This window comes from Leiobunum rupestre, chromosome 3, assembly GCF_980474605.1.
Source record: "Leiobunum rupestre chromosome 3, qqLeiRupe1.1.hap1, whole genome shotgun sequence".
Classification (NCBI taxonomy): Eukaryota; Metazoa; Arthropoda; class Arachnida; order Opiliones; family Sclerosomatidae; genus Leiobunum; species Leiobunum rupestre.
The window spans coordinates 7,741,581-7,767,837 of NC_143386.1; the positions used below are offsets into that span (position 1 = coordinate 7,741,581).

The 26,257-nt window shown below is 37.5% G+C and overlaps 2 protein-coding genes across 3 annotated transcripts; both read right to left on the bottom strand.

The window, feature by feature from the left end:
- Nucleotides 1-647: 647 nt before the first annotated feature.
- LOC149949258 (uncharacterized) lies at nucleotides 648-14,731 on the bottom strand. 2 transcript variants are annotated; one of them, XM_090167701.1, is made up of 4 exons: nucleotides 14,674-14,731; nucleotides 4,827-4,891; nucleotides 4,286-4,622; nucleotides 648-3,287 (listed from the first exon to the last, which is right to left on the bottom strand). In XM_090167701.1, exons 1-4 carry the CDS (start codon nucleotides 14,702-14,704, stop codon nucleotides 880-882), a joined length of 2,841 nt encoding a protein of 946 aa, XP_090023827.1. In that variant the 5' UTR covers nucleotides 14,705-14,731; the 3' UTR covers nucleotides 648-879. The 2 variants fall into 2 exon arrangements, with proteins under 2 accessions (XP_090023827.1, XP_090023826.1); XM_090167700.1 differs by lacking the exon at nucleotides 14,674-14,731 and adding an exon at nucleotides 6,055-6,125 and having other exon boundaries at nucleotides 649-3,287.
- A 2,964-nt stretch (nucleotides 14,732-17,695) lies between these two features.
- Nucleotides 17,696-19,382, bottom strand: LOC149949259 (uncharacterized). Its single transcript, XM_090169405.1, has 5 exons — nucleotides 19,134-19,382; nucleotides 19,048-19,068; nucleotides 18,329-18,581; nucleotides 17,950-18,248; nucleotides 17,696-17,881 (listed from the first exon to the last, which is right to left on the bottom strand). Exons 1-5 carry the CDS (start codon nucleotides 19,380-19,382, stop codon nucleotides 17,696-17,698), a joined length of 1,008 nt encoding a protein of 335 aa, XP_090025531.1.
- Between the last annotated feature and the right edge of the window lie 6,875 nt (nucleotides 19,383-26,257).

Here is a 26,257-nt window from a genome sequence, read left to right on the forward strand (position 1 = left end):
TATGTCGTAGAGTTGTTGCGTAATCGGAAACTAATTGACGGATTTTGAAATGACATTTTAGCGCGCGACACTACAGGCACACACTCACACAGCCTTCTTTGCGTGCTTTTTTGACCATAACATGTAGAGGTATTTTCATGCGCAAAATGAATTTTAAAAGCCGTCAATTGTAAATTCAGTGCAATTCTTAGCCACATAATAATTTGCATAGTCATTGGCGAAACAGACTATCATTAAACAACCTATCGTTGTGATAATAGGAAGTGCTATACTTATGTTTATTATGTTAATTATGGTAATATTAAAGGGATGATCGGCAGCTTTAGCAACTTCTGGGTGTTTTATTTATATATATATATATATATATATATATATATATATATATATATATATATATAAAACTGGGTGCTTTGACAACCCCTTTAAATTTGCGACGATGGTGAGAAAATAAAACAAAATGAGATCGTACGGAAAACTTATTAATATTTTCATTTAATTTCACGCAAGTATAATTTAAATGAATAAATTTTCGAAATATACAAGACAGTTTATTATACTTTAATATCGACATACTTACAACTAGCTTCTAAAAAAATTGAGTCAAAAATCGACTTACAAAAATACTCCAATCAATAAGGTTATAAAATACCCTCTAATTGAAGAAATAATAATAATAAAAATCTTTAAAATAATCAGTTAAATTTTGGGGAGTATAATTTATTTTCAAAACGTAAATCTGCGACGTAATTCGAAAAACAAAAGTTTAAAAGGTGTTATTTTTGTACAATAAAATATGGACATATCTTCGAGTATTAAAGTTACAAACTACCCGTTCTTGAAGTCCGTGAGACGCTCGACAATTAACAAGGCTTCCGAAGCTTAACGTCGTTTCGACAAAGGAGGAGCGCAGACGACATTGTCCTCGAAATCGCAGATACCGATTTTAGGATTAAACAAAAGGCCTGGTTTGCAATAATGAGACACTTTCTTGCCTTTGATACACCGATAAAACACGTGACAATGTCGCGCGAAGTCCGGGTAAAAACCATCGTCCTTGTCCGCGCAATGAAAGACGAATCTTTTGGGGACTCCGTGGGCGTGGTACAAGGAGGAACGTGAAAGGTCCTGGCACGTTACCTTCTCGGGAATATCGCACGTTTGGGACTTATAGTCGAACACCTTTCCGTTAGGACAGGTGTAAACGATGGGGTTACCTTCCTCGGAACAGGCGTAGTACCGTAAGCAACCGCTGTGAAAATCCGGGTACAGTCCTTGGCGAATTTCGAACCCTCCAGCCGAGCAATTAAAAACGACTTTGTCCGTCGAGTCTTGTCTCGGAACGCAATCGACGTTGAGGGGTAAATCGCATATCTTAGCAACGGGATTGAAAAGCAATAGACTGGGACAACTGTAAGTGCGCCGGATACCGTTGAAACAAACGTGGAAATTTCTGCAAGAGCTGCTATAATCGGGAAAGAAACCCGTTTCATCCGTGGGACATCCGAACGACGCCGATAAAGAGTTGGGCGAAGCGCTGTTGGCAAGTTTATCGTTGACTTCGATTCTACCTATTGTAGTTTGACGGGTGGATGGCGACGTGGTAGTTGTGGTGGTGATGGCCTCCGCCCGGCAAGGTACTAAGCTGGCGCCTTGGCAAACCATATTGAGACGATTGAAGCGTTCACCTTGGGAACAGTAAACTACGGTCCGGCGGCCATTCTCGCAGACGAAGTATCTGGAACAACTGGAGGATATGTCGGGGTACATACCATTCGCTTTGGATTTGCAATTGAAAGTGTCTTCGTAACTGGACCACGTTTCTGATTTCGGTTCTTGTGAAGTTTCGGTTTGTAGACTGGGACAGACAGATCCAGGGCGACATCGATTTTGGCGGGTGTTGAAGACAAAACCCAGAGGACATTTGGAGGTGAAAGTGGTCCCTTCGGCGCAGACGTGAAACGAACGACAGTCGGGAGTCGTAGAGGAATAAACGCCGTTAGACCGATCTTCGCAAGTGAATTTGGCGTCTCGGTTGGAGTTTTCATTGGAAACGTTTACGTAAGAAGCGTTGGTCACGGTATGGGAGCACGCCGATATCTGGGTGGGTAAACACATTTTGGACCTGACGTCGAAGGAAGAGCCAGCCGGACATTCGAAAGTGTGACCCACTTTGTCCCAACATTCATGCCAACGTTTGCAGTTGTTCGTTAAGTAGATACCTTCGTCCGCGGACAAACATCTAAAGGAACCTAATGTCACCGGTACTTGACATTCGCTAGTAGCGGAAGCTTCACAACGTTTAGTTTCGAGGTTGAAAGACTTTCCCGCCGGACAATCAACGCGAACTTTATGTCCGAAGGCGCAAACGAAGTAGCCACGACAATGACCATCGAAATCCGGATAAAGACCGACGCGACCTCTGCAATCGTAAGCCTCCAATTTAGAGCTTTCCGACTCGGGGTACGATTTGGCGTTGCAGGTAACCAAGGGCGCTGGAAGGCAAGTACCGGTAGCAACGTCGTACAGGGTTTTGGGCGCGCAGTACGAAGTGAGGACGCGTCTGCCATTTAAGCAGACGTAAAAGGCCGCGCAACCGCTTCCGGAATCGGGGTACATGCCGTCACTCTTAGCGTCGCAGTCCGGGTCCTTCACCGACGCGCACGTCACCAAAGACGAAGGTTGACAGAGACCCGTTACGGGACTGAACGCTTTACCGGAGGCGCAAGCTCCGGTTTGATGGACCAAGCCTCGTCGACAAACCACAAACTCTCGACAGTCAGTCTCGTATTTGGCGTAAACGCCGTCGGGACGAGAGGAACAGTCGGATGAAGAAGTGAAGGCTCGTTCGCAACGCGTTTTCCAAGGTTGGTCGCAAGACAACGTGTCGTGGTTGAAGGCGGAGTTGGCGGGACACGTGAACGACTTAGACTTGCTGGCGTGGCAGTAGTAGAAAGTTCGACAGGCGGCGTGGTGGTCCGGGTAATAGCCGTCGGGGAGGCCGTTGCAGTTGAAGGGTTCGTCGCCGCGGCATCGCACCCCTTTCGGATCGGTGCAGCGAGATAGGCGCGTGTTGAACACGCTGCCTTGGGGACACACGAACTCCGTTTTGCCAGAATCGTTGCACAGGTAGTATCGTTTGCAGCCGGAACGGTAGTCGACGTGGAAGCCGTCTTTCTTATTGTCGCAGGAGAGTTGGCCGCAAGAGACGTGTTGGTTGGGACGACAGAAACCGGACTGCCAGTCAAAGAGCGTCTTATCGGGGCAAGTGAACGATGTCTTCAGTCCCCCTAATGGACGCAATTAGGATTGTTGGAGGTTAAAAGGCTTCACATTATATCGTAAAAAATTACTCCAAGTAATTTTTTCCAGACCTAAAACCATAAGCGCTTCAATAAAACCTATTCGGTACTAATACGCAGAGTGTAAACGATCAGGCTATGATCCTTGCCGTTTGGGTTTAAAGCAGTGCCGGAAATTCAAAACAGCAAAAACGTTGAGACGACGAGCGCCGGTGCAAAAATAAATGTGTTTAGGATGATTTTCACCATTGCAAAAATTCCGCGACTGTGAGCATCAACGTGAAAAAATGTAATAGGCCTAACGGGTATTTTGCTCTAGTGAAAACAAACCCTTAAGCTTAGTTTCGCCCTAGCACGTGTAATAATGTAGTTCTCTATACCATAAGTCTATAATATTGTTCCATAAGCTTGTCACATTGGGGAATATTTTACTGAGAGCTATAGTAACGGAGGCGGTGTCATAGGCTACGTTTGACGCGTTAGCAAGCGGACGCAAAACGGCAACGAAGCACGTAATGCAGTCTGTCTTGTGAATAGCTCTCAGTGAAACTTTTGCATGTGAAGAATAGGAAGTGTCACACTTATGTAACAATATTATACACTTATGTCTATACGAGTGTAATAATGTAGTTCTCTATACGCGTGTTAAATCGTGTATATATCTCAAAGTTGAGTAACGCACCATTACTAGTGCTTGTGGAAACTAAGCATTATTCCTAACGAAGATTTTTTGCGTCGCGATGTTTTTATCATTCCTAAAAATGAGAACAGACGGTAAGGAAAAAGTTGTGTCTATAATGTCGAATATAGTTGACTTGTGTATGGATTCCAAGTTGGCAAGACTCAAAACCAGAAACTACTATTAACAGCGCAAAAAATAACTAGGTTTTAATAACTCTTAAGCCTTTGTACCGATAACGAAAACAACACGCAATAGGGACTTCGTGACTTCAGCCTCACCAACCGCCAAAATAAAGGGAAATTACCACTGCAAAAATAGAAGTTCCTACAACCACTAGCGTAGTCGACGTAGACGCCATCTTCAAGGTACAAACATTCTCCGGCCAGGGGCAACCAGCCCCTCCTGTCAGGGTTGACGCAACGGACCTTGGAAGGCGAGTCGCAATGGCCGGAATCCGGATTGTAAACGGTGCCGTTGAGACACCAAAAGACCCTCAAGGTCTCCGCCTCGCACAGAAAGAAGATGCGACAGGCGCGCTGATAATCGGGATAAGCGCCGTCCTTTTTACCGGAACAGTCGAACAGCTGTTCCGTCGTCGAGGGTAACGCCACCGAGTCGCCATCTACCGTCGGAGTCGTGACCTACAAATAAAAGAAGCAAAATAGGAGGAGGGTTAGTTAATGAGAAACATGAATAACAATTAGAAGTTCGTGAAAACATCCGAGAAATAAACAAGAAGAGTAACAGGATACAGCGGGTCCAAGGATACCCGGAAAGAACCTACTCCTCATTTTAATAATAATAATATTATTATTATTAATAATAATAATGAAAAAGTTTATTACCGTTTCTTCAGTCATCGCTAAAACGGCTCCCTGAACGCTACCCAATAACAATAGCCACCAGAAATCTACGAAAAAAATAAAGTGTAGGAAGAGTTGAGTATGATGACATTTTCCAGGTATTAGGACTTTGCAGTTTTCAAGACATGCCAAAACGGATGAGTTTTCCCCCTTTAATTTGAATGCCCCCTTTCACCTTCGCATTCTTCGCGGAAATATTCGAAAATAGTCGATAAATCACCGGATCGATTTGGAATTTATCGGGGAAAAACGATTTCAGAGCAGATAATTTTCTCGTTTGTTTCTAAAGGGTTAAAAGTTTGTATGAAATATTTTTACCAGTTTAATTCTCCGAAAATGTGTTTTTCCCCGGAATTACAGCTTTCGACGGCAAGAGGGTAACTGATTTCTACACCTGATTTTTCTTCAAATATTTCTGTCAATTCTAACAATATTTCTGCAGTTTCCATTTACTTCACACAATGTGATTTCTTACAACTTAATCATCGATTTCTATTAAAAGTTCTCACAATATTTCTCTGATTTCTATTAATTTATCATAATATCAGTGAATCTCATTGATTTATCATAATATCCGTGAATTTCATTGATTTAACATAATATCTGTGATTTCTAATATTTCACAAGAAATCGGTGATTTCTACAATATTTCACAAGAAATCTATGATTTCTACAATATTTCACAGGAAATCGGTGATTTCTACAATATTTCACAAGAAATTTGTGATCTCAGTGATTGCTCGCAAGAAATTTGTGATCTCTATTATTTATCATAATATCAGCTAAGCTAATACCCAACGAACCACACAGGCTTAAGTCAACTAGTGACTTGTGAAGCCAATTACCGGTGGCCGGGTTCAATTGCGTAGGAGAGTGGTGGATAACCCTTCATGCCACGCGAGCCAACAGCTCTCAACACTCACCATCACCGTTAACCTCAACACAGGCGCGTAGGAACGTTTTGGATTAAGGGGGGTACAGCTTGGATGCTAAATTTGGCGCCCCCTCATCAGCATCCTTTTTGCGCCCCTTCTAAAACAATTTGGCGCCTTCTTCATACCACTTTGGCGCCCATTTCCAATTTCAAGGGGGTACATTGTACCCCTGTACCCCCCCCGTTCCTACGCCACTGCCTCAACAAGTTTTTAGGGAAATGGGAAACTGAAAATATCGGGGGAAAACCCCTCTAACCAATAGGGAGAGAACTTACACGCTGGGATCGAACCCGGTTCCTCTGGCGATTTCTAACAATAGTTCTGCGATTTCCCTTGCTTTCTCACAATGCAACTGTGATTTCCATTGATTTGTAACAACAGCCATTTTTTAAGTGAATTCAAGTGATTACCTATAATTTGTACACCTGAGCAATATTAGAGTAAAAATACTAGAGATGTCGAAGTACTATTAGGTATAGGTAAATTTTCCGAGTGGTTATACCGGTAAATTTACCAAATTTTTTTATAAAGCAAAAACCTTCCAAAAATATTTGTTAATCTTAAAATAAAAGAAGAAACAATTACATTTTACATTCGACCAAAATACCATATCATTTTCCATACATTTAAATGTATTTCTAAGGGGTTATCTAGAAGGTTTAAGGGGGAAGACTACTGTGGCCATTGTCTACTTTCGCGCTATTTCAAGCTGCACTCTTTTAATTTCGTATTTTAACTGATAAAATTAATATTTAAGTGTAGAACAGCCTCTTGTTTAGTGATTAAAATCATTTTGACAATTTTAAATTTAAAAGTAATTAAGTTATTACGTTTTAATTCGGACCCCCGGAGCTAAACGAGTTGGGCAAGCCCCCAAACTGCCCTTTAGTTAGGACCTTATATCTCGTTAACTATTAATATTAGAATTATCAAAACGTTCAGCTTGAACGAAAAAGAGGCTTTTACTGTATTCTTCCCCTAGTGTAACCTAAGGCGATGTTAAAATAAAAATACTATTTTTATAATTATTGTGACATCAAACCATTATTTGATTAAATAAAAAAATCATGATAAATTTACCGGTAAATTCACATCCCTACTGGCGAATACATTAATAATTAGAAAAGGCATTGATTAAAAGACTCCATAAAGTATTAAACTGATTAAGCCCGAGGTAGTGCACGAGTAGGGGAAACGTGTAGGAGTGTAGATGTCACGTATATGGCTTTATCGCTCGCATCCGGTTCTCCCTACGCGTTTTCTAATAATTCTTTAGACGAGTTCAACCCAGGGTTGCCTGATTTCAATCAAATTGATTTAAATCGTGATTAAAATAAAGATTTAAATCACACAATGTATTTCAATAGGTGAATAAAAATTAGCCAAAAATAGAAAATCTGAGCAAACTAAAATATGAAATAGTAATTAAATTGAATTAACATTTCATTTAATTCAAGATCAGCTAACTGATAAAACTAAAAAGCACATGGTGGTTTCTTTTCGGAGTAGGGTAAGAAGAGTAAGGCTATGACGTCATTTTACTCCGATTCTGTGATGGCGAATAGTTTGAGTTGGAGTAAATACATTTTTCCAAAATGGCTGCCTATGGCCTTTTTAGCGGATAAATTCTGGCTAGCAGACGACCAAATCCAATTTACTCTCTTTACACTTCCTTTTCAGAAGGAGTAAAAAGAGTAGCCCTAATACTCCGGGACCAGCGAATAGTTTATGGCCGGAGTAATTCTCATCCCCGGAACAGGCGAAAAGAATCCACTTAGAGTCATTATTTTTAAGTTAATATAAATTTATTCTCGATGTAATTCAACCAGGTCATGGCGGCAGCTGCAAACGTGAACTATTAATATGGGTTTCTCTAAAATAAAACAATAAAACAATTGACCGATTTCAAAATTACGTTTTTGCGCGTGACCGTACCTTTACATTGTGAGGTATAGCAGGCTTATTTACTCGCTTTTATATTATTTATATTTATATTATTTTAAGATCCATCAAAAAGGTATAAAATGTTTTTATATACGTCACGAGCGCAAGTTATTTACGTGCTTTACTTGCGCGCGAGTTTTGCACACGGGTTTTACACGTGGGTTTCAGATTCCGAAGGGTCCTTCGACCACCGCGCGTGCTATCGACCTTCAAGAGCTACAGCTATAGTGCCTTTTCTTTTACGAACCTTGGACGTAGACAAAATATTGTCACATGACCTCCCGTATTTTATAGACTCCAGAAACTATCGTTTGCTAATTACTGCTTCAACACTAATCTAAAGATGGCGGTAATGTAAATACAAAAATAGGTCTGTATATATGACAGGGTTTGAATATATTGTATATTTTTTAACCTATTGAGGTACGGTCAACTTCATTGACGCGCTTATCCTAACGTTTTTTCAATAATTATTTTCTAATTTAGTATCAATTTATACTTCACACTCTTTTTAGAAACGATTACTGGGCGCCGCCATCATCGTACAGGCAACCGACGAGCAAGCCCTCTACCGCAGAAATTTCATCCCCCAAAACCGGTTTTTTCATCACCCTCCCCGTAGACCGTAAGGTAATGGCGGTCGATTGGGGAGGTGCGTTTAAGAGTCTATAAGCTACCAATCTTAAGTCATCCTTAACAATAAAGGTTTGCTTGACTTTTTTTATTCATATTCCCAGACTTTTCTTTGAACATTTTTAGAGCTTTTCTCTGACCTTGAAAAAAAATTGGACCATTTTTTTTAATATTTTACTTTCATAGGAATTTAATTCCTTTACTTCAGTTTTTATTTTAAAATACTTTCTTCGGGTTATGTTTTAACAACAAAAAAAAATTCTTGCAACTGTAAAATTTTACGTTTTACAAATTCTTTAGATTTTCCCCGTTTTTTACTAGCGGCTCTTTCGTAATACCAGAGAAAACCAATCCCGTAAAGTTGTTAAATAAAAGCGTACGACGACACCGAAGAGTCTACAAACACCACTTCAAATTTCATTAGTTTCACCTAAAAGTGAAAATTTCGGAATACTAAATTCAGACACTTCGAAGGAGGAAAAATGGCATTCGAAAGTGGTTAAAATTTACGACAATGACCCCTGGCCAGTTAAACAATTAATCCGGGAAATTGGTCAGTAAATTTTCCCCGCTCGCGGACGTAAATACTTTTCGCCCACAACGAGGTGGTAGAAGGGGGTAATGGCGGGTATTTCGGATCATTTTTTTGGAGGTAGTAGTAGGCGGAAACGAAAAAGTGGATAGAATTCATTTCTACTGTCGCGAGAATGACACTATATTGAGACTTCCTGTTGAGTGTTGCTCTAACAGGAAGCTCCTCCCCTAATAAAAAGACCAAATCAACCCGTTATCTAATTGGTTCCTTGCCCCCACTCCGAGCAGAGCTGCCAGTTGGGCACTTTTACAGCCAAATTGGGCTTCTTTTTATTTCTTATTGCGGGAAAAAATGAATTGGGCTGTTGGGCTGGTTTTTGGGCTACTTTTCGGAGGTTTTCGATAATATATACTAAAATCGGTAGGATACCGATTTTTTTCAAAGGAATACGCATTAAAGCACTCCGATATATATTACTTAATTTGTACTTAATAAAATATTTCGAATAATGAAATTGGAGTTTCTATAAAATTTCCCGTGACACTTCAAATTGTCACGCAAACACCAATATTTTGAAAAGCGCGCCTTTAAAAAAAAACCCGCCAAATTGGGCTAAAATCTGGGCTTGTTTATAAAATAGTGACGATTTCGAATAGGCGTCTCAATGCAGAATGATCAGTGAGTCCCCAAGGAGTAATAGTACTGATAGCGTAGACTGGAAAGCAATGTTTTATTTAGTCCTTGTCTCTTGGTTTTGAAGCGGTGCCGAAAATAAGACCACATTTTAGGCGGTAAAAGTTATATAAAAGTTTAAAAAAGATTTTACCTTTACATCATATAAAACTTATCATTTACTTCGACCAGGACGAACACGTGTGCAAAGGCTTGACTCTTTTGTGAAAGCATGGTGATAGTGAAACGCAAAATCTATTTTGCAAGTGGGATTGAAGTTGGCTTAGTTGGTTGGTTACCCATTGGAGCCGCCCTGTTACAAAAGGGTGTACTTTGTACGGTACGAGCGAATAAAAACCTTTGAAAAAACCTTTGTTACCGGTTAAATTGGCAACCTTGTTACCGGCCGACCGAAAATATTTCAGATTGGTGACTACGTCATGGGAGAAGCGAAAGGAGAGCGGCGTTTATTGAGACGACCATTGGGCTCCTTCGAAGAGCTGTTTGGCGGTAGAGGTTAAATTATCTGGCAGCTCTGCCCACTCGTTACCTTGACCAAAAAATGCGGCAAAAACGTGGTCGAGCCAGATATAATTTCTCTCCTCCCGAGATCAGCATCTCCTCCGGGGCGCCAGAGAGAAGAGTAATAGCCCAGAGGAGAAGGAGTTTTGAATCAGAAAAGACAAAAATGCCGAGTTCCGGCATTGACGTAGACCCCCCCCCCCCTCTCCCTAAACCCTCTCGTGATATTTAAGTTTTCGGTTTTAATATCAACTCGGCCAAGTCCTGTTCACATCACCTCGTCCCTTTATTAAAAATTCCTAAGACAGATGTTTCAGATTAAATTCCCTGACTTTTCCCCGGGTTTACCTTGACCATTTACTGAGATTTTCCCTAGTTTATTTTAAGCCACAATTTAAACTCATTTAAAAATTTCCTGAATTTTCCTCAGGCTTACCCTGACCATTTACTGAGATTTTCCCTAATTTATCTTAAGCCACAATTTAAACTCATTTAAATATTTCCTGAATTTTCCACAGGATTACCCTGACCATTTAATGAGATTTTCCCTAATTTATTTTAAGCCACAATTTATACTAATTTAAAAATTTCCTGAATTTTCCACAGGCTTACGTAACGGGTGATAGCAGACGATTTTTCAATTTAGTTCCTACTCTCTTAAAATTAGCCAACTTGATTTCGTTTTATTATTTGATTTAAGAGTTGCTATAGTGGTTCGAAAATGAAAAGAGCGAGCAGAGGAAAAATAGAGCCGTTTGTTACATTTTTCCCCGCTGTACGTCACTAGTGTTACCAAAAAAAACTTAGCAGCTCCGAGCGAAATAGCAGACGAATTTCCGTTTAGTTTGACCCTAAATCGCTAGGATTCGTTGCATTAAATAGTTCACAACCAGCCTTGGAAATAAGGTTTTTTTAAAAACTGGTCCTTATGACCAGTGACCCCTTAGATTATGAATTATTAAACTGGTCATTATGACCAGTGACCCCTAGCTTATGAATTATTAAACTGGTCTCATATAAAATGTTCTAATGTCATTTTATAAGCCTATAAAAACCTATACTACATGGTAACATTAATTTTACACGTATTCAAAATAGTTAACTTTATTTTATGAGTACCACAAGAATAGTACAATATAGTACTATCTCATCTAAGACTACTGCCATAGCCTAGAAGACCCTCATAATTTACCATATTCTCTCTCTCTCTACTCTAGGCCCCGTAGATTCCGAGTCCCCGGTCCGTTACCACGTAGCCTACCGTACTCGGAGGAAAGCGAGACAGAGGATTGAGGGTTTGAGGCTTTGAGGCCAGAGGGGGTTCGAGAGTTCGACTCGTTCGTGGGATGCGGTACATAGAAATCCGGTGAATAGGGAAATCAAAATTGATCGAAACCTTGAAATAATAAACTGGTCATCTCCTATTATTTGATATTATTTCGAATTATTAAACTGGTCACCTTCTATTTTTTGTAATTATTTCGAATTAATAAACTGGACACGGTGACCAGTGACCCCCCAAATTTTGAATAAATAAACTGGTCTGAGCAATTAATAAACTGGTCTTTGACCACCTGACCACAGTTATTTCCAAGGCTGTTCACAACCTGACCATTATGTTAAAATCATTTTGTCCAAGCAAAATCTATTCATTGTAACCCGGCCACCTGAATTAAAGGCTTTAAAAGTCGCTTGATGACTTAGGCCTAAGGTGGTGCCTTGGGTATTAGCCTAGCTGATTATTATTATTATTATTTATTTATTTATTTATTTAAAAATAATAATCATAATTACATAATTTTCCGCCTTATAAAAAACATCTAGTTCAATAAAATAGGATGAGAAACCCACCCATTTAATAAAAACCACAATTAAAACCATTTTACTCTAGTTTAAATTTCACGTATAATTAAAAACAAATAGGAACAACAATTAAATTTAGAATGAGGAATCATCTATTAATAATAACAGCTGAGAACTAAAAAAACCTAATGCCACCAATTAATCTAATTAGCTCTAATTACCGATTAGCATATCCATTTTTAAACGACCAATAACTTCCGCTTTGCGAACGAGACCGGATTTTAAAGAAAGAAAAAATATGAAAGATGCGAGAGGGAACAAACGCATCCTTTATTTCGGATGATAATAACAGTGATCTCTAAAACATTTAAAAGGGGGGATTGCAAAATAGACTGTAGGGATCATCTTCATGTCCGTCGTCGAGAAAAATGCGGAAATCTTTACAGATGTTTATTTCACATCCTGATTGACTTTGTAATGATTCACATTTTTTTCTAAGCCTTTTTAAAATTTTATTTTGAAGAGTAATTAAACAAAGGAAATTATTATTACGTGTTATTTATTGACGGTGAAACCAGCTTAACCCGTTTGCCTTTTATAACGACTACTAAAGTACTATTATTGAGGATAAGTATACCCAAGACGTTACCGAACGCCAACGTCTATTTTATCATATTGTTTTGCGATCTGTCAGAATATTTGGACGTTTACGTTTTAATTTTTACGGGGTTTACTTAATATCAATTGTTAAGTGTAATTGGTAAAATACGATTTTGGTGGGGTGGTTACAATTTGGTCAAAATTAATTAAATTAATTAGTTTATTGGTATTGCGGGTAAACAAATATCTAGGATGATGATCAAAGTAGTTTAATTGATGTTTAATGAAAATTTCACAGTTTACGATAATGACCAAAAATAAAAATATTAATTTATTTAGAAACATGATTGTCTTGATTTAAATGAAATTAATTTGATTTAAATCAAATCAAGTTATTTTTTAAAGATATGATTGATTTAAATAACCTATTTTACTTCAATTTATTTATAAAAATGCACCAAAATAGGTTCTTAAGCAATGTCAATTCAAAGCCAATTAAAATTAGCTTTTAATTAGTAATTAAGATAAATTTAAATTTGAAGTTTACATTACCGTTGCACTCAAATTATTACTCGATTTGTCAGGAAAAACGACATAAAACATTAAAATATATATATATATATATATATATATATATATATATATATATATATATATATATATATATATTTTAAGTCCATTTTTGGTATGCTACAAATTATTACAGAATTTCCAAGCTAATTTCTACAAATTGAAAGAACGACGGTAAATTGGACCGAAAACGTTTAATTTTTCTATGTGAATTAAAATGGATTTTCAACCCGACGAGCTTTAGTTAACAGTCCATAAATTATGAGGTGGTTGTTACACAGATTTAAGATTTTAGTCGAAAATAAAACAGACATTTTCAGAAAGAGACTTATTTTTAGTATATGGCCAAGTCATACGAAGTAAGATCACGTTCCAAATTGCACAAGTTACTTAAAAATAATCTTTATATATTACAGCTTTTTCACTTGAAACAAAATAGTTTTGGGGAAATTCAGGCTAATTTTCCATCTTGAAGCAAATCACAATAACATTGGCCTATTTAATTTAAGGGTCATGGGAAGCAGGGAAAGCTAGGGTCATAACCTGGTCGTCAAATAGCTAGCGTGTGAGTTAACAGTGAACTCAATCCAGGTCAAAAGCGTGGTACGATAAACATACAATAGCAAGGTTTAAGTAAATCACAAACTAGTGTTATATTGCTTACACTCTGGTAAACGCAATATTTATAAATAAATCAACGCAATATTTATAAATAAATCAACGCAATATTTATAAATAAATCAACGCAATATTTATAAATAAATCAACGCAATATTTATAAATAAATCAACGCAATATTTGTAAATAAATCAACGCAATATTTGTAAATAAATCAACGCGATATTTGTAAAGAAATCAACGCGATATTTGTAAATCAACGCGATATTTGTAAATAAATCAACGCGATATTTGTAAATAAATCAACGCGATATTTATAAATCAACGCGATATTTATAAATCAACGCGATATTTACAAATCAACGCGATATATCAACGCGATATTTACAAATCAACGCAATATTTGTAAATAAATCAACGCGATATTTGTAAATATATCAACGCGATATTTGTAAATAATCAACGCAATATTTATAAATCAACGCAATATTTATAAATCAACGCAATATTTATAAATCGACGCAATATTTATAAATCAACGCAATATTTATAAATCAACGCAATATTTATAAATCGACGCAATATTTATAAATCGACGCAATACTTATAAATCGGCGCAATACTTATAAATCGACGCAATATTTATAAATCGACGCAATATTTATAAATCGACGCAATATTTATAAATCGACGCAATATTTATAAATCGACGCAATATTTATAAATCGACGCAATATTTATAAATCGACGCAATATTTATAAATCGACGCAATATTTATAAATCGACGCAATATTTATAAATCGACGCAATATTTATAAATCGACGCAATATTTATAAATCGACGCAATATTTATAAATCGACGCAATATTTATAAATCGACGCAATATTTATAAATCGACGCAATATTTATAAATCGACGCAATATTTATAAATCGACGCAATATTTAAAAAATAAGCGCAATATTAAAAATAAAAAAATAATATACAAAACTTACGTGTAAAAACTGTGACGGTAGAGTTATTCATATTTTTTTCCAGTTGCTAATTTTATTTTATTTTTCAGTATAATATCAAGTTCGAGTTCTACGAAACTAACGGTAAACTCAACGGAAAGAAATTCCGGATGAATAGTAAAATAAAACTAGAATATATGTCACGTATATATTAAGAAAAAACACACTTCTAAATTCGTCACTGAGAAAAATGCATATGCAAGGGGAACAGAGCCAAAATTGGGGTGATATCAAAAAACACGAGTCCAAGGATGAAGCTTCACCCCCGCGCGAGTTTCAAAATCAAAATGGAATTTGTAGGCCAAAATTCAAAACGTGGGGTAGAAAAAATTACCGGCATTGGGAGAGGGGTGGCCACGTTAAGGGGGGGTGCAGGAAAATAATGTAAATATACTTCTTTTAGATGCGGGAGAAAAAAACCTATCGCTACAAAAATAAAAATACTCGAATATTTCGTGCCGGAATTTCTCAAAATTCAGTCCGAGCGCGATTTTTGCGTAAAGACAAATACTAAGAACGCGCGTTACTTTCCATTTTCGTCTTCTCCTCAGTACGCCCAAATAGCGCGCGTAATGCCCGCCAAGTGTCCTGATTGGTTGAAAGAACACCTCTCGTGATTCTAGTAGGAGTTTCCCTACCATACTCGTACGGATGGCAGTGCTCGAGAATTCCAATTAAGGGGTAAAGTCTGTCCCTCGATAATACCGTTTAACCTGTTTACTTGTATGGAATATACGAGGGAGGAGGTAATATTAAACACTAAATAATCATCCTTGTTACATTGCCATTAACATTACCGTAAAAGTTGACGAATTTAAAACTTAATAATACATTTTCATAATTATAAAATTTAAATCGAATTAAAGTTGGTAAATTTCCGTAATATAATATTTAAATCGAATTAAAGTTGGTAAATTTCCGTAATAGAATATTTAAATCGCCTTAAATTTGCTAAATTTCCGTAATAGAATATTTAAATCGCCTTAAATTTGCTAAATTTCCGTAATAGAATATTTAAATCGCCTTAAATTTGCTAAATTTCCGTAATAGAATATTTAAATCGCCTTAAATTTGCTAAATTTCCGTAATAGAATATTAAAATCGCCTTAAATTTGCTAAATTTCCGTAATAGAATATTTAAATCGCCTTAAATTTGCTAAATTTCCGTAATAGAATATTTAAATCGCCTTAAATTTGCTAAATTTCCGTAATATAATATTAAAATCACCTTAAATTTGCTAAATTTCCGTAATATAATATTAAAATCACCTTAAATTTGCTAAATTTCCGTAATATAATATTAAAATCGCCTTAAATTTGCTAAATTTCCGTAATAGAATATTAGCATCGAATTGAATATGCTTAAATATAATATTTATTACGAATAAAATTATGAAATTTCGACACATATTTAAATTAACAAAATTCTAACGTTATTGTAAACATTACAGATAAAAATTGGTAATAGAAAAATCTCGAGAAAAAGAAACTAAATTTACTGGCAAAAAAGACCCATGCTACTAAATAAAATCGACCTCAAATCGTAAACAGGATTTGGCCAAACCCTTAAAATAAAATAGTCGAAAAAAAATTGTCCATTAACAATTTTGCTATACAATTCACAATAGTATTAGTTAGTTTATAACGTACAACAATACACACTGGCTCTTGTGACGCACCCTTTGAATGAGCCATTCCAACTTATATAGAGGTATAATTTTCGTATACAAGGCGGGGGCCGGGGGAAGAGAACGCTCAAAGAAGCACCCATAGGGGTCAAAGGTCACTATCTTATCCTCGTTCCGATCCCTAAAAGATTTCTTTTTAGTTTTATTTTTTCTCTCCCATCAAATCCTACCTCTGGTATATTTATTTAACCGAGGTCATTTAATCGCCTAAGCGTCGTGGGATGCGTATCGAGAAGGGAGCCCGGCAATTGCCGCGGTTTTTATATTAACTGATCGGCGAGTGAGGAGTCGTCATTATGTCGTAGTTGGCCGGCTTGTCGCGGGTAAGGAATGGGAAGGCGAGCCGCCACGCGCCAAGCGGATTTCTTTTTCTATCTTTTTTTTAGTAAATGCCCGCGCAAAATTGCGCGCGCTCGGGAGATGTGGAAGCCCCGCCCACGCGCGTGCCACTTGGCGGGGAACGAAGCGATGGAAAATAAAAAAAAATAAATAAAAAGGCGCCCGTAAATGGCACGTGGCCCGTGTCGTATTTAGAGGAGAATGCGAGGGGGGGGGGGGATAATCATGGGTGTCTGGGGGGGGGTTAATAAATGATGCGGGGGCGCCCCGCTAAAAATGTATTTTACGAGGGGGTTCTTCGCCATATTAAAACAATAAGCGCTTGTTCGTTACAGAATGTAATACATTATAAGATATATAAAGTGCAAATGTAAGGAGCGTTCCTCGCAACTTTGTAACTTGTAACATATACATTTTGTCCTTGAAGAAACTACCGAAATATTAGTCAATTTTAATTTATTTAGAGGTAGCTTTCACGTTACGTCATTATTTCTATAGTCGAAGGATAGTATTTCGATTTAACTTTGAACCGTGACTGCCATATTTCAATTTAGGCGCCATCTGTTTAAAATATTTTTTGATTTAACTACTGTGCTCGGATTATTTAACGCAAGGAAACCGTTCCAGCATTTGTTAACACAATTAGATAAGGAATGAAATAATTAGTGCTTCTAACTTTTATCCGAATACGGCAATCTGTTACCAGTGTCTTATATCAGATACCTCTTTAAACAGTAAAGCAGATAAATTTGGTAATCTGCTCAAAGTTTTATCTGATCAGGTGATAACTGATTTGTCTATCCGAATTTTCTATCTGATCTGATTATCGTTTGAAAACTAGATAAATATACGGATATTCCTACCAGATATCTATTCTACGACTTTCAATGAGCTTCAGTAATTAAAATTTATGTAATTGCTTGCTACAAGTATTGTTTATTTCAAGTTATAATGTTTACAGGTTTAATCAGTTTATTTCAACGACTCCACCAGTTTTTTAGGCAAAGAATCGCCGAAATAGTTTCCGGATTCAGGGAACCGCGTTTATGGGTTACCACGTCCGTCCCTTGAGAAAAGTGTCGTTCAGAAGCGACTGATGACCCAGGAATTCCGAGATTGTCACGAGCCATGCAAGAAACCTTCTTATATTCATTTTCGTGTAACTATGGTCAAAAAATTCAAGGTCAACTGCCAAAACGTATTCTGGTTCACAGCTATGAAATTAATTTACATTCCACCACTGCAAAATGTTTGTATGTGGCGGTGCAACTACTTCCTTCAAATAGATCAATAATTCAGACGCCTTAGCCTTGGTACTTCGTTTGGTTATTTTTGGATAGAGGGCCGAAATGTCTACTCCTGCGTGAATGTCAGGACAACTGTGTCCGTTTTGAGCGTCGTCCACCCAGCTTATTTGTCCTTCTTCATAATGAGAGAGAAACACTGATACTACTGTATCTTTCACCTTTTTGCAAAATTTGGCGTCATAGTGATCCTTAATCCATTCTAGCTTCAATGTAGGGTTCATTGCTGTACATGAAGAAAAAAGCCCTCATTTCTCGCTACTTGGTTTTAAGTTAGGTAGTTTAGGTATGAACAAGTTAATTTACTTCTGGTGTTTGACAATTTGCCTATATTAAGGTTTAAAATCTTACCCATAGCAACCCATAAAGCAGAGGTATTCGAATGTTTAAAATACGTCGTTAGTTTCTCGAATGCCTTAGACGTCGCGTCTTTCATTACTCCACTTGATTCTCTTTTGGATTTTTCCAAATTATCCAAGATCAGTTTAAACATTGGCATTATTGTAGCAGCCGTAGGATAATTCTCTTGACATATACGTTTTGTGGCAAAATCAAATTCCTGGAACAGAACATTCAATTTACAAATGAAAGTGAGTATAACCCAAGGCGTCTTTAAAGGACAAAAACACTAATGTTTCAAACCAAAGGCGGTAGTGGCATTTATTGGAAGCTTGACCGACCCGGTCGAAAGACTAAGTTTACACCCCCTTTAATCAGATATAATTAAACGATTGAATTTATGTTACAAGTATCAACGATTCCAACAACAACCATTCACCATCAAGTAAATGGAAGTTGAACAAATCCTTGTCCATGGTAGAAATTGATTCTATCGACTGAAAAGAAAGTTAGCGTCACCAGACGCTACGTTTTAGGCATTATACGATTAAAAATGTATACCGCTCTGTGAGTCACAGCCCTCTTTATCATTTCAAAAGTAGATCCCCATCGTGTTTATTATCAGAAAGACCATACACCAGGTTCAGTTCGGAGAATTAATCCGACTTGGTTCGTGACACACAAACTGCGGTCACTATCTTCCTCAACTAGAAAAAAAAAACAATTACCTTCCAAAATACTTAAAAGACGACGTATATAGCGTTACCCGTACTTTGGTCACCGCCATGCCAACACTTATTTCCTTATTTTCAATTGGGTCATTTGGTTCCGTTAAATTTAAATCGAAGTCAGTGTCATGTTTGGCATCGGACTTCAAAATTTTCAATAAGTCTTGCACGACTATATTTAAAATGTGAGCGAAACAACGGATTCGATTATCTGGGGTAAAGCGAAAACCTAATTCAACTGATCGGGCAGTTAATTCTTGGGTAAATGTCTCATTGTTCGCTGCGTTATCCATTGTCACAGCTAAGACCTTAAAGGTAATAACGAAAGTTTTAATAGCTTCAAAGTAATTTGATATTTTAAGATTTTTTGTATTAATTACGTTTTTTACTTGTCGTTCACGTAGAAGGCTTAGAAATTTGTTACAAATATTAATTCCCGTGTGGCGCCCGGGAAAGTACATAAACCCTAACAAGCAGCTCTGCCCATTCCACAATTTATCCACCCAGTGGCATGTTACAGCAACAAAAGGAATCATATTGGCTGATGTCCAACAATCGTGTGTGAAGGACAATTGACCCTCAATATTCTATGACATAAAATCGAACTTAGACGTTTATATTTTTTCGAGAGTCCAGGTCTTTACCTTAACGAAATTGGTAATGGTTTCCGTTTCAAAAATGTATTATTTTACAATATCGTTTTTTAAAGTCGCATCTGTTATTTGTAAATGGTTAAGAAACATTACCGGATTAAACGCGTACAGCAATTCCACCAAAACAAACTATGTCGTGCTTGTCCTAGTACTGAAATACGCGACTATTTTCAGCTACATCGACATAAGTATATCGCGCGAACCCACCCATTAACAAATTACGCAATAAAAATAGCATGGGGCGTATAAGATTAATGCCTTTTTTTAAATTAATTTGTTTTATCTATCAAAAATTTCGTCTATTTCCGTATCACATATACTTTTTGCTTATCAATCGCGATCTGTCGGCTCCACGGCGGTTATTTCGGTTAAAAGAAATAGATTAAAAATAGATATCATCTGTTTGGTCTTAACACTTATCGGATTGCGCCCAGCAGTCAGCTGTTATCTACGGTTTATCGGAAATATACGGCTACCTGTTTAATCTGCGGTTGATATAAAAGTCGGATAATCGGTTAGGCGTATAAAACAAACTGCTCGGCTAGAAGCACTAGAAATAATATTTAAACGAATAAGGTTGCACTTACAAGGAGACATCCCAAGGTGTTTCTCCCCGTTTTTTTTTCTAACTCGGAGGTTAAGTACATTAAAAGCTTCTTAAGGGAAAAGTTTCAATGACCATTCATTTCGCCATGGCAACCAAAAATGTTTTTCACAACTCAAGTTCAAGCTTTCTCTACGTAAAAACGTACGGGAAAATCACGGTTTGCCAGGGCCAAAATCGATAAGAATGGGTTATATCAATTACCCAATTTTATCGATTTTATCCAATTGTTTTGCCAAAATTTTAAATTTTTGAAATTGGTAAACCGTGATTTTCCCATGCTATTTTACATAGAAAAAGTTTCAACTTGAGTTGTGAAAAACATTTTTGGTTGCCATGGCCAAACGAATGGCCATTGCAAGGTCCAAACTCAAATTTTCAATTTTTTATAAGAAAAATAGGAGTATATTTTTTTTCTAGGACTTTAAAGGACTATTTTTACAAAATTATAGGATTTTATAGGACTATATATGCTATTTAATTTACTAACTTTATGCATTTAAAAACAAAATCTATATTTAGAGAAATAAATCAAAGATCCTAACATATAGGATCCTTGAATAAATCTTCGATTTCCACTAAAAAAGAAACTATTTAACCATTTTATCACAAAAATATACTAGTAGCTAACCACGTTAATAATAACAAAAGAATAGACTAGAATGACTCGGTATAGGAATTTGTCCTATAGCTAAATCTAGCAATTTAACTGAGTTATAGGACATTTTTGAAAATATAGGATTTTATAGGAATTATAGGACCTCAGGGGGCCCTGCCATTGAAACTTTTCCCTTTAGGAGCTTTCAAGGTACATTTAGATCTACTTAAAGGAATAGGTTTTTTTTCTGCCTGTCCCCCTTTTAAATTAACTTATAGTGGAGCACAAATATCCTGGTGGTAGGCCAACCGCTGAACATGTTGGCCTAATTTAAAGGGGGACACGCAGAAGAAAACCTAGGCCTTTAACCCCCGGATGTCTCCTTTTGAGTCACTGGAATAATTTAGCAGCAGTGGCGTAAACAAGGGGAGGGTTTCCGTGTCCAAACCCCTCCTTGGGCGTAATTTTGGCTGTACTAAATGTTCACTAACTTCTCGACACCTTTCAGGTATTTTACATATTTGAACCCCTCCCTGGAATCATTTCTAGCTACGAGCCTACGACACTGTTTAAAAACAAAATCTAATTTGTTTACATAGCTTTTTCAATACTTTTTACGTTATTTGCGTAATATAAACGTAAACCAATCCCCTTCACGCTAGAAGAGTAAGCTCCTCCCCCCAATATCTCATTTTTTTCCTAAAAATGACATCTTCCGACGCAATAGGTGATTCCGATAAAGATCGGTGCAGGTCCCCAATGAGGTAGTATAAATAAAGATCCAAATCCGCCTTCCAGGACCTACCGTTTAACGGGACATTGATTTCTAGAGTTAGGCCTAGTAAATGAACTTAATCAAATCGTGCTGACGCCATCTATCGTGTTATTTGAAAACTAAACCTTAATATATTTTGCAAAAGTGTTGCTTATAGAAACAAATGGCGCCAACACGATTGGATCAAATTGAAACTTAACCCTAATTCTCCTACTCAAATAAAACGTGTCCCGCGAATCTCAGATTTGTTTTATCTCTAGTTCATATTCTACCTCATTGGTGGTCACATGGTTTGGTTACTTTTTGTTGTATCATTTGAGCGCGCGCTCCTTTTTTAATTTTCAGCGCGCGCTCAAAATCGCTCCAGCCACAATCTACTAATAGGTGGTTCTTTTTCGCCTGTTGTGGGTTTTTTGAGCAGGTTAAAAAGTGTAGCCCGTTGACGTCATTTTACTCCAATTCTATCTGGACGAAAAAAACGAGTTGAATTAAGACCTTTTGGGGCCCTGGGATACATTATTTCTTAAGACCTTTTTGATCCCCAGCGGTCAGCCTTTGTATGTCCGTTGTCTAAATTCAACTACACAATAATCAACCCAAAACTTTTAATTTCAAAAGTATAACATAGGCCTACTGAAAATAAGATTTCTAAGGACAGTAACTCTGTTAGGTTTTAGAAATTGTTGGTACCGTAGGATACGCGATGTGGCGATGAGTCAAATTACTTTAGACGTAACTAAAAGATACGTAATATTAAATTAGCATAAATAATATTTAACAAACTAAACAGTTATCCCTTGAGTAGAGACTGTATGGCAGGCCTTTCCGGGGCCCTAAAACTGGCTGGGGGCCCTGGGCTGTAGCCCATTTAGCCCATGCCTTAAGACGGCCCTGCGTAGCAGCCATAGATATAAGAAATGTATATAAAGGTCTAGATAAATTTCGGAGCGTCTAAGCCTAACATAAAATACGGAATTGACCATATATATAGGAAATGTATATAAAGGTCTAGATAAAATATTTCAAAGGGAGTGAATACGGAGGTGACAGCTAGCAGAAACGCGTAATTTCTGCAGGCTATCCGTATAAGGCGCTATCTATCGTTAAGAAAGCTCGTGCTATCGTCGCGAGAGCCATTGTCTCCGGCTTAAAAACTATACTAAAAGTCACCAACAGATGATGTCTAAAGACTACGGCCTGCGGAAAGGTCAAGCACTTAGTACTAAAATGCTAAGAGAGCTCGCGCTCTTGGTCACGTGCCTTCCTCGGTGTCTGCTAGGTGTCAATTCCGTATTTTATGTTAGGCTTAGACGCCCCGAAATTTATCTAGACCTATATATACATTTCTTATATCTATGGAATTGACACCTAGCAGACACCGAGGAAGGCACGTGACCAAGAGTGCGAGCTCTCTTAGCATTTTAGTACTAAGTGCTTGACCTTTCCGCAGGGTGTAGTCTTTAGACACCATCTGTTGGTGACTTTTAGTGTAGTTTTTAAGCCGGAGACAATGGCTCTCGCGACGATAGCACGAGCTTTCTTAACGATAGATAGCGCCTTATAAGGGTAGCCTGCAGAAATTACGCGTTTCTGCTAGCTGTCACCTCCGTATTCACTCCCTTTGAAATATTTTATCTAGACCTTTATATCCTATATCTATGGTAGCACGTAGCAGCCGTAGTTTTGTTTTAAGATGGCGACCGGTGGTGAGGTCATCAATATATGACTAATTCGGGACAGGGTAAATCTTACCCCGAGAACAGGCGAATAAAACGTTTTGGGGTAAAAAGTTTACACTTTTTGCCATCGGACAGGTGAAAAAAAACCACCTAATATAGAGTGTTGTCGTCTGAAACCCTGCGACGTCACCATTGTAATTTGCCTATTGATAAAAACGGTAACTGTCATGGTGGCCACTATTAACACTACAGCTGTGACGTTACAAGTTTTCAAAATCGTATCAGACGACAACACTCTATATCAAGAGCGCGCGCCCAAAAAAATAACTCTTTTATACATGTATTTGTCGTAATTATATTTCAGAATCACCTATTCAAGGGCACGTCGCTTGTGCCAGGCATAAATTAGAGCAGGATGCCCAAGGATAGTCTCTATATAGTTATTCTACCTAAGTAGAAATCAATAAATTCTTGGTTGTCCTAAGAAAACGGTTATACGTTTAGTTTGAAAATTTAAAAATGTAACCGGATTTGAAAGAACACAGAAAAAAATATAATTTAAATGTAGAAATGAGTACCGAGAAAGCTGCAGGGTTTGGAGAAAGTTGGAAAGGCGCCGATGTAAATTATGTCTAATAACCCATTAATAGAAATCTCTAGTTAGTCGTAAAGAAATAACTTGCAAGAAATAATCATATTGCACCTTTAATTGAAATCCAAACAAGACGTCGCGAATAGGCAGATTAACGCCATGCGTAAATATCCAATCTATCCATTACGAAAGTGGGAATCATCAACGTAGTGTCAGATATCATTTCGATGGGAAACTACGAGGGTACCATGCCCTTGGGCTATAGCTACATATGGGGCGCCCAAGGATTATGCAGGGTTTCTTTTAGGATAATAAAATTAGGAACCAGAACCGGTTTTATTAATTACTTGGGCGCCTGAGATATCTTTATCTTTGGAGTACCGATATTTGAAAATAAGAACACTTTTATGTTTTACGGGTCTCGGGTGCACCCTAAAAATCTGTGGATCTTTTTCGGGTTACCAATATTAAAAAATAAATAATACATAAATAATAATCAGTTAGGCTAATACCCAAGGCACACGCTTGGACTTGAGTCATCGAGCAACTTTTCAAGCCATTAGTTCAGGTAGCCGGGTTATAATGCGTAGGAGGGTGATGGCTAGCCCTTCATGCCACGGGAGCTAACAGCTCCTTACACTCACTATTACCTCTACAAGTATTTATGAAAAGGGCACCTGATCTTCTTTGCGTTACCAATATTTAAAAAATAAAATAAGTTTTATTAATTACGGGGCGCCCGAAAACACTGCGATACGTTTTTTTCGGGAAAAAAATTAGGAAAATCCGGCGCCCAACAAAACTGGGAACATCTTTTTGGGAGATACACAAATTATAAAACCAAATCGGTTTTACTATTTATGTGGCGCCCGAGAAATCTGTGGACCTATTTTTGGGTTACTAACGTTAGAAGAAAAACCACTTTATAATTTATTGGGCACCTAAGAAATTTGTGGCATACTAAAATTAGGAAAAAATGGTTTTATTAATAATGGGGAGATCACCGAGTCTTAGGTAAAAACTTTGGAATAACAGACAACCAACGTAAGCAATTTCATAGGACGTAGCCCGTGATTGATTTAGTGGGTTTTCGAAAAACGGTTTTGGAATTACAATCTTTCGTACCCTTTAATCACGAAGAAAAATTATTAAAAAAAAAACACTCCCGTTAATTCTAACGATTTTCCGAGAAAACTGTTACAGAACGAGCTGGGCGAGTTTCAAAAGTATATGGAAGAAATAATGTTGTTGGGGCCCCGGCTGTAATTTGAAACGTAGATCAAGGTGCGACATTGCCAATGAACTAAAAACAGAAGAAGCTATTGTTTGATTTCCAACAAACCACGTCGAAGTCTAGCTGGCTAGAAATGCCAATACGGATCTAGAGGGTAGTTTAGATAAGGCAGATTTAGAAGGAACTAGAACGTAGGCAGGTTGGTAATAGCGGCCAGGTATACGCGCGGCTCGTGCGTACGTATACCTTACAGCCGGATTTCTGAGCTAGGAAAGAAAAATATATCCGTATGAAAGGAACCAGGACCTAGCCCGCTCAGCTGGAGTTAACCATTATGAAGCACGAGTTCTTCGTTTAGGGGCGTTCGGGGTCAGGGGGCGGCCGAGGTCGTGTTCCTTTTCTGATGCCGGGGTCAAATCAAGGGGTCAAGAGCACCGTGTCCGCTTCGGGAAAACAGCTAACCCCCCCCCCCCCCCACACACACAAAAATGAAGAAGCTTACAACCCTAAATGTGGGGTCCTAGATAAAGAATGCTTTCGGCAATTGTTAAAATAAATAAATGAATTAATAAAATACTTCTCATAAAATATAATTCAATTTCAAGTGTTGGTCGATTTCGTCATTTAACCGATACCGATATCTAACCGATAATTACCGATATCTGAGCGATTTTTACCGATATATAACCGATAATTACCGATATCTGAGCGATTTTTACCGATATATAACCGATAATTACCGATATCTGAACGATGTTTACCGATATATAACCGATAATTACCGATATCTGAACGATGTTTACCGATATATAACCGATAATTACCGATATCTGAGTGATTTTTACCGATATATAACCGATAATTACCGATATCTAACCGATAATTACCGATATCTAACCGATAATTACCGATATCTAACCGATAATTACCGATATCTAACCGATAATTACCGATATCTAACCGATTTTTACTGATACCGATATTTTCCCATAATTAGCAAAGCCAAAGATCAAGGTTAGTGGGGCCCTCTGAG